The 15,832-nt window shown below is 37.1% G+C and overlaps 1 protein-coding gene across 1 annotated transcript in view; it reads left to right on the top strand.

Moving 5' to 3' along the window:
* The window catches only part of TRIM24 (tripartite motif containing 24), a 65,143-nt gene that overhangs the window by 27,065 nt on the left and 22,246 nt on the right, over positions 1-15,832 (top strand). The window contains exons 3-7 of the mRNA XM_075117538.1: positions 7,041-7,188; positions 9,467-9,599; positions 10,910-11,026; positions 12,164-12,278; positions 12,972-13,118. Of these exons, the coding sequence (XP_074973639.1) occupies positions 7,041-7,188; positions 9,467-9,599; positions 10,910-11,026; positions 12,164-12,278; positions 12,972-13,118 (660 nt within the window). The remainder of the gene's footprint in view (positions 1-7,040; positions 7,189-9,466; positions 9,600-10,909; positions 11,027-12,163; positions 12,279-12,971; positions 13,119-15,832) is intronic.

Genomic DNA, 15,832 nt, shown 5'->3' on the forward strand with positions numbered 1-15,832 from the left:
ATGGTTTTTTTGTTTGGTTGTTTGTTTTCCCCCTGGGTGTTGCAGGAAGACATCTGAGTTTTGGAGATGGTTGTAAGATTTACACAAATCTTTCTTTTTTTTACAAATCTGTGTAAGATTTACACAGATCTTTCAATACTCTACCAGTGAGATGGAGAAAATTAATAGTCCCTGTCGCATTGAAAATTTGACCATATTTTTTTTAGTGACTTTAAAATTAGGAAGAGAAACAAGATAACAAATAACTTTGTTATGCAGAAGCAGTCCTGGTTGGTTTTTTTTTTTTTTTTTTGGACCTTTGCCATAACCTCTGCTTAGTTACATAACAAGTCCTTAGATATTGCTTTGGGGAGTGGTGATAGAAGTAGAATTATTTTTCCTAGCTGTAGTGACAAAGTCACAGGGCGGTTTTTTGTCTTCTCCCTCCCCCTCCCCCCATTTTTTTTCTGCTTTCTGTGAAAGTTAAGTAACTGAAGGCCTTTGAGACTTGGATAAGGAATTGAAAATTCAAGAAGGGTTCTCTAAATACTTGAGGTTGGTCATAATCATGTAAAATTGGGTGTACTTCGATGGGTCAGAGGGTGTCAAAAGTTGGAGAATCCACCAATCTTGGTGATATTGGGTTAAGTCAGGTACTTCCTTGCAATTGAGGGAGATGTCTTTTTTGTTTACCTCTTGATCTTGACCTGCTGGAGAGAGATACAGAAAAAATCCACATATTTCAACAGCCGGTTTGGAATCATCCAGGTTTCAGGGAAGTTCTTCAAAGCATTTGTGCTTCCTTGGGTTCCCTTCTCAGACATCTATCTTACTTTTCCGTTCCATATTTGTTTCTCTCTCTAACAAAAACCATCAGGCTTGCCCTTCAGAAAGCATGTCTGTTCTTCTGCTAAGTTCCCTGGCTGAACTCAGTGTACTTTCTGCAGCAGTTGAAGGCAAACCAGCAGACTTTGCTGAACCAGCAGGGTAGTACATTCATGTGCTTTTCTGCTGACTATTTTTTTTTTTTTGGTAAAATAGAGCTAGATGTTTTGTTAGATGCCCGCTAAGTGAGTGTGTACCTTACCTCCTGGAAATGAATGATGTGCATATTTTGGTACAATAATGAAGCTTTTTGGACATTCCTTTGTACTTTAGCATTGGAACCATTAAAAAAAATAGCTACACCATTCTATAAAGCTGTCTGTTGAGGAACAGCAAAGTTAACTCAATGATAGTTAAAAGATCAGTGTCCTGTTGGGGAATATTATGATGCTTAAGGATGATACATACCTCCTTCTATCTTGTTTTGCCTTTGAAGGAGCAAAAAGAAGAGAAGGAAAAATGGCCAGTAACAGGATAGGCAACAGATCAGAGGACTGTAAGTGGAAAAGATGCTGTGACTTGCAGGAAATATTGGATCAGAGATCATACAAATTCTGTCAAAAACTTTGGCTATTTTATAGAAACCTTCTACTGAGATAGTCAGTTTGGCTTTGCTACTTTGGCAGCTTTAGCAGGTTGTTTAAGAAATTAGAATTAGAGGCAAGCCATGGGTTCTGTGGAAGTGATGTTGCTTAGAACCACTGGTCCATATCCATGACTAGCCTGTATATGTGTGTTGTCAGGAAGGACTGATTTATTTCAATCGAAGAGAGACTGCAAAAAAACACCCCTTCAAATTCAATGTTTGGTTATTTCAGATTTAAAATGGTAATAATGCTAAAATTGGTTTTAGCATATTGAATTAAAACTGTAGGATTGAATGGCATATCATGGAGCCTGGGATTGTGGGGTGAGAAAACTAACTGGAACTCATTCAAGTGCCAGCCTTCTGTCTAAAATCATGTTTACCTTATCTGAGCTTGATTTTGGCAGTTCAGTACCCTACTTACTTACATAGCTGTGCTTTCTAGCAATTACTACTGAAAACTTAAGGAGCAAAAAAAGTAAGCATAAAGGAAGAATAAAACTACCTAGTGTATGTTCCACAAGGGCTTTCCTGGCTATCATTAAAGAGAACATTAAGGATTTTGTGCTGGCTATTAGCATAGGAACCTTTTGTGGAAGAAAAGAGACTAACGGGAAATGCAGTTGTGATCTTCCTGAAAGTCGCCATTGTAGGTTGTGGGCAGCTAGGACATAAATACTTCAAAAGAGCAGATCCTTTATAATTTTTTCCCCATTATGATTTATTGAAAGACTTGGCAAAATTATTGGATGCTGAAGAAAAGTTTGAAAATAAAAATTAATTATACTTGATTCATAAGAATGAGCGGAAAGCAGCTTCAAACCCAAGAAATGTTACTGAAGCAAATGCTAGATTCAAATAAGACTAAAGGGTAGACAAGTGAGGGAAATCTAGGAACTTAACAGAAGAAAATTGTTTAATGCGTGTGCAAAGCCATGAAAGTAAAAATGAGGAGTGTGAGATTGATGCAGAAGACAAGATCGTAGTGATAACACTGACGCTGCAGCATATTGAGCCTGTAGTGCGTTTTAGCCTAGGTTCTAATTCTCATAGCTTCTGTGCCCAAAAGAGAACCTGTGTAAAAATATTTTTGGTAGTAAGAATACTTTTTATGTCTCTACCAGTTACTGACCTGAGAGATTTAAATCATAGAATCATAGGATCATAGAATCATTAAGGTTGGAAAAGACCTCCAGGATCATCAAGTCCAACGGTCAACCAATGTAATAGTAGGAATGAAGACTTTATGTGAGATATTGGGAATGTAGTAACAAAACAAGGCCCAAGTTCAGATCTGATACTAGACCTGGACACTAAGACAGCAAGTCTGATTGGCATAATAGAGCGATTAATGAGGACAATTGAGAACAAAAGGTTTCTCTGGTTTTGTATGGTACCAGAGTAGCCGCTATGTATTCTTCCAAAGAAGAACTAGTATGCTAAATAGCTTATCAAAGCTGTAGCCGTGGCCAGAATGTTTTTGAAAGCCACTGGTCTAGGGCAGTGGGTAATAGACTCAAGAAGAGTCACAATATAGTTTTGTTGTGCTTCTGAGAGGCAGCCATTGATGGGATGTTGGGGAAAGCAGGATATGTCGATCAGGGTTTATGCATTTTGAGGTATCAGCATGTGGTTCATATTTAGAGTTACACATAGGTGAGAGTGCCCCAAAAGACAGTGCTCCCTTTGGTGATTTTGTATGTGCCATGAGATCAATGTTTTTTGGATCCCATAGGGTAAACCACTGCATCCAATTTACACTGGTGAAGTTTGGAATAATAGTTCACTGAATATTCCTCTGGACTACTTTGCTGTCTTCCATTGAAACTTGGAAACCTTTGGTTGCTTATTTAATCTCTTTAATACTCAAAGTATATGTAACTGGAAGAGTGGTTAGTTACTACAGTAGCTGAGAAGACAGCTCTATTACCTCAACTCTTGCATGTAAATGTTTTTTTAAGTAAATAAATAAGCTTTTACAACAGAAAAAGTAGTACTTACCTGCAATGTGCTGAGTAATTTCATCTTTCATTAAATTTGAATGAAGGCTGAATGAATACTTCCTGGGGTTATAAAAACTAAAACTAGTAACTGAATTAAATATAATTACAAGGAAAACTCAATTAAAAATAAATATCCGTCTAACCAGAATAAAGATTTACAGGTTAACTAAGGAGAGTTTTATTTGAAATCACTGAAGTACTGCTTGCATGAGTCACAAAAATAAGTGAAATAAGTTCTAGGTTTTGTAAGAGTATAGCAAACATCTGCAGTAATTGTACTTCCATGTACTTTAGCTATATGACTTATTCTAATAACGGGGGGTTCTAGCAAAATCCAAGCTATATCTGAAAATGCATATTTCAAATAAGAAGTGGGTAGAAGCAAATCTACATTCTACCTAGAAAGCATAACTATTTTGACAGTGTGAGTTATGTATATGAAAAATTTTAGAAATCTGTTTTCCACTTGGTGGCTTTGAAGAGCGTAAAGCTTGTATATATAATTTTGTAGTACAAAGGAGGAGTTTTGGTTCACTTGGATTAATGGTTATTAATGGCTATTGAACCACAATCTTAGTCTCATTCCGACTATAGCAGGTCAAACCAGTTGAGAAAACCTAAAACGTATGGAAAAAAGAGAACTGACAAAGATCTTGGAATCTAGGAGGAGTGAATAAATTCTGAAATCCTTTGAACTTACTTAAATGCCCTGGCACGTAGCAAGTTTATCTGCCTAAGTTTGATAAAGGTGACTGGGTAGGGTGTTGTGGATTTCTTGTTGTTCGTTTTTGGTTTGGTGTTTTTATTGGCTTTTTTTTGGTGTGTGTTTTTTTTGTTTTTTTAAATTGAGTTCCTGCCTTTTTCTTTTTTTTGTCTTTGTTTTGCTTCTTTGACTTAAAGAATGCCTGAAACACTTTGTTGTTGCTGTTTCCTTTGCTTATTTTGTTTTCACTATTGAGTCTTTTACACTATAAAAATAAATATCCAATCTCTTATTCTCTGCTCTGGGTGGCTGGGAGCATAGCATGGTGATACCTCTCTGGCAGCAAGACTGATTAAAAAACTTCTTGCTCATCCTGCGGTAGTTCACTGCCCAGTCAGCAGTGCTGATGTGTCACTGATCCTTGGGCTACAATGATGTAATCAGTCCAGTTTTACACCACAGCCTTGCAGAGGGTTGTACTGGCACACCTGAGGAGGCAAAGGAGAAGGGAGGGAATTTCTTTCATGGGAATTCCTGCCAGAGAAAATGTAACAGTGAAGTAATGCCTCAGTGGTACTTGCTTGCTCTAAATATTTTTTTCAATAAGTTGTGCTGACTCCTTAAGAATACTTTTTGTTTTGCAAAATGTCATTGAAATTGACATTAAGGGTTAAGAGCAAGTAAAAATTTTCAATGTCTTGATTACAACCGACTTCAACTGCTTTACTTACATTTTCTTGACTTTTTTAATGATGTCCTGACTTCAATATTTCTCCCTAGTCAAGTAGTTCAGATAAGACTAGAATTTTTATTGTTAAGAGAAGAAGGGGAAGAAAAAGAGAAACCAAGCAGAAGATTAAAAAAAGTGCAGATTTTTAAAAATAAAACTTTCAGGACTTCCTTTTGTAAAGAAACAGAAAAAGGGGCACAAGCCCATTTTTTTCTCCTTTGCAGGTCACCTTTCATGAAAAGGAACTGCTTCAAACTCCAAGTGACAACAAGAGGGGTCAACAACCCTTGTGTTGTAACTTCATTTCTCAGAAGATATTTGCTTTAAGAGGCAACATGATTCAGAAGAATAAGCACAGCATTGGGAATCTGGAACTCCTATGTTCAAATTCTAGTTCTGTCAATAACTTGCTTAGTGGCCTAAGGCAAGTTTGTGCTGATTTTCCTCTTTTTCTTGAAGGGGAAACTGGGACATAGTTCTACGTATATATGTTATCTATCTGCAGAGGATATAAATATTTGCTTACTCTTTAACTTAGCCTATATTAATCTTGTGAGGGTGCAGAAGTTGGATTTTTTTAAATCAAACTGAAAGCTAAACTAAAATCTAAAGTTTTCTCCTTGTTGCTCCTGCTACCAAAACTATCAGTGGGATCTGTAGGATATAGCAATCTTCAGCTGAGGCTTTTGTTTGCAGCAGTGCTAACCATTGATAGAAATGGGTGGTAGTTACAGAAACAAATGTCTGCACAAGCATGTTCATTATTTTTACCACAAAAAAAAATCCCTTGCAGGTATGACTACAGAGGTATTGTAATGGAGGAGTTAAAAATGAAGTATTATTACAAACCTGTTGTTCAAATTGTGAGTCTGTAGGAATTTTTTCTGTGTATGTATTGACTCTGTGCAGAGAGGTTTTGGTCTGCTATTAGGTTGTTTTCCTTAATTAAATATTTTTTCTTTATCTCTTGGGTATAGTCCAAAAAGGCCCAGGAATTAACAGGCCACGGTCTGAAAATTATTATGCACAGGTTGCGAATCTGTTCTAGGGTCGCTTTACTGATAAGCTTAACTGGAATGCTGTCTGTAAGTGGTGATGCAGAGATTCTTGAGAACAACCCTGCTGTTCAGTGCTGTGTGTACTTCCTAAAACTCTTAAGCGCAGGTGAACAGAAACGAAAATTAAAGCTTCTGTGTGAACTGAGGGAGGCTTCTAAAATCAGAGCAGTGCTGATCGTGTTCTGTTTTTAATAAATATATCAGAAGAGCATATTCTATACAGTAAACTTTATATGGCTTCAAAGTGTGCAGCGTCAGGCAGAAAGTAATGGTTTGACGTCTATCATGTCAGGTAAAGGTTTTAGAGTAACACTGATAAAATGACGACTTTCTTTGAAAAGTCACACTCCATTACTTCCGTGCAGTTATTTATAGTGTTCCTGTATGTTGTGGTTTAACCCCAGTTGGCAACTGAGCACCACATAGCTGCTTGTTCACCCTGCCCCCCTCTTCCGTGGGAGGGGGGAGAGAATTGAAAGGGCAAAAGTTTGAAAATCCGTGGGTTAAGATATGAGCAGTTTAATGATTGAAATAAAATAAAATTAATATTTTAAAAATTGTAATGAAAAGGTAAACAACAAAAAGAGACAGAAACAAAACCCAGGAAAACCAAGTGATGCAACCGCTCACCATATGCCAGCCGATGCCCCACCTGTCCCTGAGCAGGGATCGCTGCCCCCTGACCAACTCCCCCCCGTTTATCTACTGAGCATGATGTCATACGGTATGGAATATCCCATTGGCCAGTTTGGGTCAGCTGTCCTGGCTATGCTGCCTCTTAGCCTGTTGTGCACCTCCTCACTGGCAGAGCATGGGAAGCTGAAAAGTCCTTGACTTAGTATAAACACTGCTTAGCAACAACTAAAACATCAGTGTGTAATTATGTTCTCCTCATGCTAAATCCAAAACACAGCACTATACCAGCTGCTAGGAGGACAATTAACTCTATCCCAGCTGAAATCAGGACACTGTACCTTGGGCAGTTTTCCACTCTCATTTCACTGTTTTTGGAAAACTGTAAAAGTGCACTAATTGTATATGAACAATAGCTTGTATGTATATTCCACACTTAACAGCTACCTTTTCCTCATGTCAGGTCTGCACAAGCTGTGAAGACAATGCAGAAGCTCATGGTTTTTGTGTGGAATGTGTAGAATGGTTGTGCAAGACCTGCATCAGAGCTCACCAGAGGGTTAAATTCACAAAGGATCATACAGTAAGACAGAAAGAGGAAGTATCTCCAGGTAACACTCTTGATTTATAATTTTACAAAGAATGTGTGTCTGCAATGGAAAACTGTATTAGGCCACCACATTTCTTTTTAAAGAGATGCATTTCAAAGATTGTATTCTTTAGTCCTAGTAAATGTAAAAGGACAGATCCATAATAACCCTTTGGTGCATATGAATTAGTGGAACTGTGTTATTTTCCTGGTTGGTAATGAATATGTTTTAATAGTTTCCTGCCTCCCAGTCGCTTATTTCAATTTCATTGCTGAAAGCTGCCATCTATGTGGATCTCTTAAATGATCCGGCTAAGAAAAGAGAAAACTTTATTTGAAGCATTAGATGCATTAGAACGTAGCTACTGAAAAGGGAGACTTTGTCATGGCTGAGGGTATGATAGCCGTTTTTCTGTCAGGTTTTTCTGTCAGATATGCTGCATAGAGGTAAGAAACCCTATGGATTAGTATTTCGTACAATTTTTATGCAAAGTGTTCTAAACCAATAAATACACATAGATTTTCTCTTTAACCCGGAATGATTGCAAATTATTGTCTGGACGTTAGAGATCAGCTGCAGAAAATACTTTATGCATTTGGCTCCTCTGTTTTTTCTAGAGGTCTACCAACTGATTTATATGAACTTCATATACTGCAGCTAAAGGAGCACTAATAGATCATATTTTTTTCAGCACGCTGATAATAAAGCATGCTCTGTTAGCAATAAAGCATGCCACAGTTCACGTTTTAGCTAAGTATATTTTAAGTTAGAAATGTTTTGCTTTAGAAATTAAAGGGAAGTATCTTATGAATTGGGTGTTTTTCCTCAGTAGGATCTATGATAATTGAGGTTGGAAGGGACCTCAAGAGATCATCTAGTCCAGCCTCCTGCTTAAAGTAGTCAGCTATGAGATCAGATCAAGTTGCTCTGGTCTTTATCCATTTGGGCCTTGAGGCCAACAATGATGGATGTGGTGTACAATACAGCCTCTCTGAGAAATCTTGATTATTCTAATGATAAAAAAGGTTTTACTTTTGTTCATTGAGAACCTCTTTTGTTTCAGTTTATGCCCATTGTCTTGTCTTTTAGTGACATTGTAGGACAATTATGAACATAGGAGGACGCTGACAAACATTCTACTGGTTCTAAGTCCATTGGACTTGTATGACTTATTTTTTTAATATATACATTATTTTGATTATTATATATTAAAAATATATGTATTAAAATTATATGTTTAGATCATTCTACCATATCTAGCCCTGTGAATTTTATATATAATGTGGGATTTCACTTCTGTAATCTTTATTGCTCAAAGGGTAGCTTCCAGTATGATACTTTGGAGATGAACGCTGTATTCTGTATCCCACTTTTAGATGCAGTTAATCAAAAGTAAGTAGCGAGTGTACTTTCAGGAGAGGACAAGAGTAGTAGGTGAAAGTGTCTGCATGTTAACCTGATTATGGCTTGGTGGTAGGAACGCTCTCTGTGCAAGTCTGCTGTTCAGTTTCAAAGAATTTTGACTGAAACAGATCTGAAAGTAACTTATTCCAGGTTTCATGAAAATAAGTAAATCAACGGGTATGGAAAAGAGACCTTATTGATCTGCACTGAAGGAATGGCTGCAGTGTGAAGCCAGTTTTCATTATAGGCCATATAATCCTCATGAACTTGGTGTCCAACCTAACTCATAAGAAATTAGGGTTTGTCAGTTAAATGGTTTAAAGAACAGATTTCATTTCTATCATCTGGTGGTGTTTCCTATGCCCTTTGGTATTTGCTCACTAGAAACTGAAGTGAGTCCTCTCACCCATTTAGAGTGGGGTCCTGAAGGGACATCAATAAATTCTGGTTATTATATTCTGTACGTTTTACATTTTCGAATGCCTGTGTCTTTATATCCTTAAACCCCCTTTCACCCATCTGACTGACAAAGAAGACAGAGCAATGAATTAAGTCAGCAGTCTCCTCATTTCCATTTAAAAAAGGAACTTGCTGGTTGTGCAATGTTGCAGTTGCAAAAGAAAGTACTGGCTACTCCTTTTGTAAATAGTTTCGTGGGGCCTTACTAAGTTTTGTTAAAATAGGCTCTAGACATTCCCCATGAGGGTGGGTGTTAGTTCCATGCTTGATCAAGAGTGAGACATTGCAGTTTGAGCTTACAGCTGTTATATTCTTGATTTAGGTGGCCTGATACACACTTCTAGCACCTCGGTGAGGAATATGATAAAAAAGACAGGAGAATGCAAATCTTTAATGATCTCAAGAGTCTGGACTGACATCTTTCTTTATTCAACAGAGGCAGTTGGTGTGACCAGTCAGCGACCGGTGTTTTGCCCTTACCACAAAAAGGAGCAGTTGAAGTTGTATTGTGAAACCTGTGACAAGTTGACCTGCCGAGACTGTCAGTTACTAGAACACAAAGAGCACAGGTATCGAGACAAAGTATATGTTTTACACTACTTACAGGAAGATGGCTCGAAGCTGATTGTAGCTCCAGATGTATGGAATATGGTCAGGTGGAAAAAGTGCAAAGTAAATTTTCTGCCCAGAAATTAAGCCCACAAATAAACAGAGATTGTATCCAAAAGTGTGGCTGATGAGTGTGTGGTAGTTTAGAATAAAACCTAGCTCTCCCAGTTTTTAATCTGGTGACATAAGCACAAGACCTTTCTCTACTGTCAAGTTATTTGCATAGAATTTGTTGCTATGCAGCTCTTCAGAGAGTCCTTAGAAAGCACAGGGGCTGTGTTATGCAACTGTACGCCTATGTGTAATTTCTCCATTTGTCCTTCAACAAGATGGTTATATAACAGAACATTACCAAACAATTTCAGAATGGAGCAAATGAGCATTTTTTTCTGTGAAGAGCCCTTTAAAACGAAGAGTAAACCTAAAGTTTGGCTATACTGTACTTCGAGAACACTATTTATAACATTCAAATCTTTGGTCATCTCTTACTGGCCACAGAAGCTGAAAAGCAGGATTATATAAAACTTCTGAGTACAAGACAATAATCTTGCTGGATAATGCATACAGTAATGGTTTGGGACAGATGTAGTTATAGATTAAATATTAATGTGCTCGCTATACCTGACACAACCACCCAAAGAACTTGCTTGCCTGACCAGGTGAACATCAGTCAGTGGAGAAGCATTGGCCACTGTTGCTCCTTGGAACAGGCTAAACCTTGCTCTTGCAGAGTTGCAATCCTCCATTTCAATTCTCCTTTTCGTAGGATTTATATCCCTTTCAGAATGTGCCATCTCTTTTTTCCCTCAAATTGTTGATGATTTCAGTTCCTTGATTTAAAATGTTGCTGACTTCTACTGACTCAGCGATCTCTCTTCTTTCTTCTGTTTCTACATCCTTATCTTGCATGAAGTAACAGCTTCCAAGCACATTCACTTACAAAGTGATGGCTACAGCACGACATAAATTTTTCTTTTGCTAAAATTAGGCTATGGTCATGCAGTATACCTTCATATTATGAAAGTTTTCTCATTTTTCATGTAATAATTATCAAAACATAGAATAAAAATTACAGGAAACACACTATAAATTCAAATATACTATAAATAAAATATATCAGCATTTGCTGACATAATTCCCTGACGACAGTTAAATTCTGAACTTGAGCAGCATCTTTCTTTAATTAAAGAAGTCTTTTGTAAGGCACTCTGCTTTTTAGCAAGTAATCACACCTTTTGCATGTATAAATACTCACTGTTACTTCCTACAGGTACCAGTTTATAGAAGAAGCTTTTCAAAACCAGAAAGTGATCATTGAGACACTAATAACCAAATTGATGGAGAAGACTAAGTATATAAAATATACTGGGAAGCAGATCCAAAACAGGTATGTATCAGATTTTGAAGTTAAAAGTGACACAGAGGGCAACTTTATATACACTGTAATTTCTTGAAATGTTCAGATTAGTACATTTTATACCTCTCTCCTTTTATCCTTCTAGAAAGAGAAATTCTAAAATCACCACTTTTCCATAGTGACTGTTGTCTGTTTAATGTGTTTGGCTGTGTTAGGTAACTCTTCTGCTCAGCCTGCCAAATTAATGGGCAGCAATAGGTTGGGTGCAACAAAACAACTTATGCAATAAAGGCTGTAGAAGGCAGTCTTATTTTCTTAGTGTGGATCCCTCTTAGAAAGTGAAGGGTTATGACTCATGTTTTCATAATGCTTGTGACACATATTTGAAGATTTGTGTAATACTTTTATGCTTGATGCTTTATTTGCTCAGTACTACAAATCTAGGAGAAAAATTAATCTGTAAAATGTGTGATGCAGTAGGCCTTTGTAACTGCTCCTTCATCAACCTTCAAAGGCGGTACCCAGGATGATTCAACACAGTACAGGATGCTGAGTGCAATTTGAATTCTTCTTCTCTTTTTGTCTGTCTTTGAGGATGGTGGAGATGGAAAAAACCAGCAGACACCTTTCTGTTGTTTTGCTGCATCCAAGTGGTTATTCTCCCTTGCAACGTAGCAGTAGTGGCTTTTACAATATAAGATGATGCTTTGCTGTTACAAGTTTGAGCACTATTGTTGAAATATCTAAATTAGAAAATATATTCATTGTTTTTGTTTCTGGAGTGCCATTCTACCTCAGATAGAAATTAGACTTAAACAGTTTTGCCCTGGACTGTTCCAGAAATGTGCCAGATAATTAAAAATCAAGAATTTCAATTACAATGAGCATTTAATTTTTATCAGTGGCAGATGTCAGTAATTTTACAGACTTATGGCATTAAAATTTGCCACCAGTTAATTAATTTTTGTCATAGGTCACTCATACTTGCACTTTCTATTTCTCCCAGCAATTTTCCTGACTATAAGTATCTGATGGTATATATATTAATTGGTGCATATGACCAAGATATAGTGTAGTCTCAGCAACAGAGTGCGGGGGAGGGTATACTGTTTGGAGGGTGGGTTTGTGAGCTAAAGAACATGATTTTTCTATACTGTCTCCTTACAGAATTCTTGAAGTGAATCAGAATCAAAAGCAGGTGGAACAGGATATTAAAGTTGCCATATTTACACTGATGGTAGAAATAAACAAAAAGGGAAAAGCTCTGCTGCATCAGCTGGAGGTAATTTAATTTCTATCGTAAGAAATAAAAATGTCAGTCAATATTTTTTTGTGTGGACTCACACTAAAATAAAATCCATTTATAGCAGTAGCCACCTGTGCCTGTCCTACCGCAATTCCAAAGCGGAGGGATGTCCCTTACAAGCTATTTGAGCAAGTGGGGTTTTTTGGGGGGTAGGCGAGGACGGTTTGGTTTTTGGGGAGTGGTTGTTGTTTTGTTTGTAATTATTATCTGTGTTCCCTTCTTAGTGAATCAGGGCTGTATCTGAGCCCCATTCCTTTCTCCATGCTTTTACATGTCATAGTTCTGCATGTCATGTATGAAAAGACTTTCCATCAGAATTTTTCATAAATTCAGCAATCCAATAGCAAATCAAAAGAGAGAATTGTCTAGAGTGGATACCTGGAAAAATATTACCTCCAATTGTGTTTTAAAAAGTGTGTATGTGTACAGAGGCACACATAAATATGAAAATGTGTCATAAGAGAAAATAGGAATCTGCACAGAAAGACCTGATATCTCAAATAAATGTATACTGACTTTTCTGTTTGATAGCTGCAGTCAGGGGGCAGGAAGAGCTGCTTTAGAAGAGCTAAGTGAAACTACTTGATCATTGTGAATTACAAATATGAAAGCTAATGCCTGTTAACTGTAAATTGAACCCTTTGGCTGAAATTGCTTTTCTACTTCCAGACTCTGGCAAAAGAGCATCGGATGAAACTTCTGCAGCAACAACAGGAAGTGGCAGGTCTCTCTAAGCAGCTGGAACATGTAATGAATTTTTCCAAATGGGCAGTTTCCAGTGGGAGCAGCACAGCACTACTGTACAGCAAACGCTTGGTAAGGTTAGGAAGATAGCTCTCTCCGTTTCCTTAGAGACTATAATTAAGGCAGATACGCACACACGCTTGTCAGTAATACTAGGGGGTTAGACTTTTTAATGACTTTCTACTAACTGGAATACTTGTATGTGATTTTTAATGTTTTTTTCTTAGACATAAATACAGAATGCTTCTAATAATTCACCTCTCTGGTCATGATTCTGTTCTGATACACTACCATGGAACTGTAGATCTGCAGAAGAAGGAACAACTCCTTTTCTTTGGAATGGAAACCAACCATAAAGCCACAAAACACTGGGAAAATTGTTGCGTGTCCAACATCATAATTTATGTTCTTTTCAGTACTTGTTGCAGCACCTGAGTTCAGAGAAAGATGGTATTGGTATATTGTAGAGTCTGACATCCAGCATTTTAATGCAAAAATTAATGTATTGCTTTGTTCTGTCAGACTCCTCTTCCATTGTCTTCAAAAATTGCTAAAAATGAAGCTGAGGCTTTTGCTTGTCCATGCAAACAGTTATGAAGCTAAACGTTTTAATGCTGTGATGGCACTTAAGATCTGAGTGCATGTCATCTCACTAAGCTGACTGCTCATGATGAACAGAAATCCTAAAAAACTTGACATTAAAAATACAAAGAAAAAGCTGACCATGATTTGTCCAGAGATTACTAGATTGTATGAGCTTGATGACAGAAATCTGTGACAATGTTGAGGAAATATGCTAGATCCTTTTTTCTTCAATTCCTGTAACTGGATCACAAAGTTTTTTCTTTATTTTCCCATTGCTTAGTTGAGAACCTACAGCGAGGGGGGGGGGTTACAGAAGCTTTTTGTTTGTTTTGGGTTTGTTGTTTTTTGGTGATGGGTTGGGTTTTGGTTTTTTTTTGTTACCCATTAAAATGCTGCAGGTTATAGCAGATAGTGGAATATTACTGGGTTTTATCAACTTACTTCAAGTAGTTAAATTTATTTGGCCTGGCTTCTACTGCCTCAGCAAGTAATATTTTTTAATTGAATAGAGAAAAAGGGCACCAAACTGTGTCATGTCGTATATAAGTGTTAGTGTTGCTACAAAAACTTCTGCTGTATGAGTAAGAAAACAAGTTATGTTGCAGGTGTGTTAATCTTATAAAGATTATGCAGTTGAAGAAAAAGACCATTTAGGCCATAAAGCCTCAGTAAATGAGAAATATTTTTCAGAAGAACAGATGAGCTTTAGGCTCCTGATTTCTTGCTGAAAGTTGGTGTTATTTGGGAGTTGAGTAGCTAACCTCCTGTGGACATCTGGAAAATCTGTTCCTGAGCAGTAGTGCATGGAGGAGCGTGTGAGACTTCTGCTCCAGCATATCCAACCACTTGAAACTAGGAGGGAGGAATGCCTAGCAGAATTAAATGCAGAGTTAAAGCTAGGGGGCAATGTCTACTTCAGGGAAATAGTGCAGGAAGACATCAGTTTCCCAGCCTGGCCCTCTTGCATGAATAGCCACTGCTACCGCTATTACTGACAGGAGGTAACTAGTCTAGTCATGAGTTTATCTAGAATATTTGTGTGTGCACAATAGAAGGAATATATGGTGCAAACTATGACAAAGACTGTGCAACTGGTATTGGTGACAAGACAAAAGACTAGAATTTCTGTAATGTAGTAGACTTGATTCTGGTAGTGTACACAGAAATCCTAGGAAATAGAGTGCAATTAATTTTCCACGGTCATTAAAAAAAAACCTTGCTAAATATTTTTATCTGATCTGAAACTGGCCTGGCTAAAATTGAAAGTAAAAGCTTGTAAACTGGAAGCTTTTATAAAATTCCTATGTAAAAGATAACTAGTATAATTTTAAACAGCTAAGATGATTTTGTATGTCTCTTGAGCTTTTCCAGGAAATAATCTATTATTGAAGAAAAAAAAGTGTTGAACTCTTAAGTTTTTTGTGTAGCTGCTGTGTGTTATTCTAAAATTAGTGCCTGTGTTAGATATTTCTAGTGAAACAACTGCAAGAAAATATTTTATTTCTAGGAACTAGATAAATAGTGAGCATTTGGTAGAGTATTCTGCATGTGTAATGTAATCATAGTCCAGTCCTTTGGAACCAAGGAATTCGAGAGTCTGAAAATACCTGTGAATCTGAGAGTTTTCAGAGACAAAGTTTGTAAAATCTCTTCTTTGGCTCTCTGAAGAAAACTTAAAATTTCTTACAAAGGAAGATTCCCTGTAATTATACTTGTTGCCAAAAGGATGGGATACTTTTCTTTGAAAGAAGAATGCATGGGCTACTGTAGGTTTGGGAGGAAAAGAAAAACAACAATGGCTATGTGAATCTGTACTTCACTTGCAAGTAGTTCATTCCAAGTCATTGAATGTAATGACCAAGTTTGTGGAAGGATATGTATTTCTACAGGCGAGAAGAATTAAATTGTTTTAGGCTGTAGCTGATTGCGTTTTGAAACTACTTTAGGAATAAGGAGATGATGTTAAGAATACCTCTTTTATTTTAGCTTGGACAAATTTCTATACCTTTTACCTCAGTTCTCTAGGGGCTTGTTCAGGGGCTTTTTTATTGTTGTTTTGGGGGGCTTGGGGGTGGTGTATGGTGTTTTGTTTTGTGGAGGTTTGTTTGGGTGTTTTGGGTATTTTTTTTTTTAGAAAAGACTTTTTATGCTGTTCAGATACATGTCTCTGGCCCCAGAGACAAAAAAGATCTTGTTTTGTT

This window comes from Phalacrocorax aristotelis, chromosome 1 (genome assembly GCF_949628215.1).
Source record: "Phalacrocorax aristotelis chromosome 1, bGulAri2.1, whole genome shotgun sequence".
NCBI lineage: Eukaryota > Metazoa > Chordata > Aves > Suliformes > Phalacrocoracidae > Phalacrocorax > Phalacrocorax aristotelis.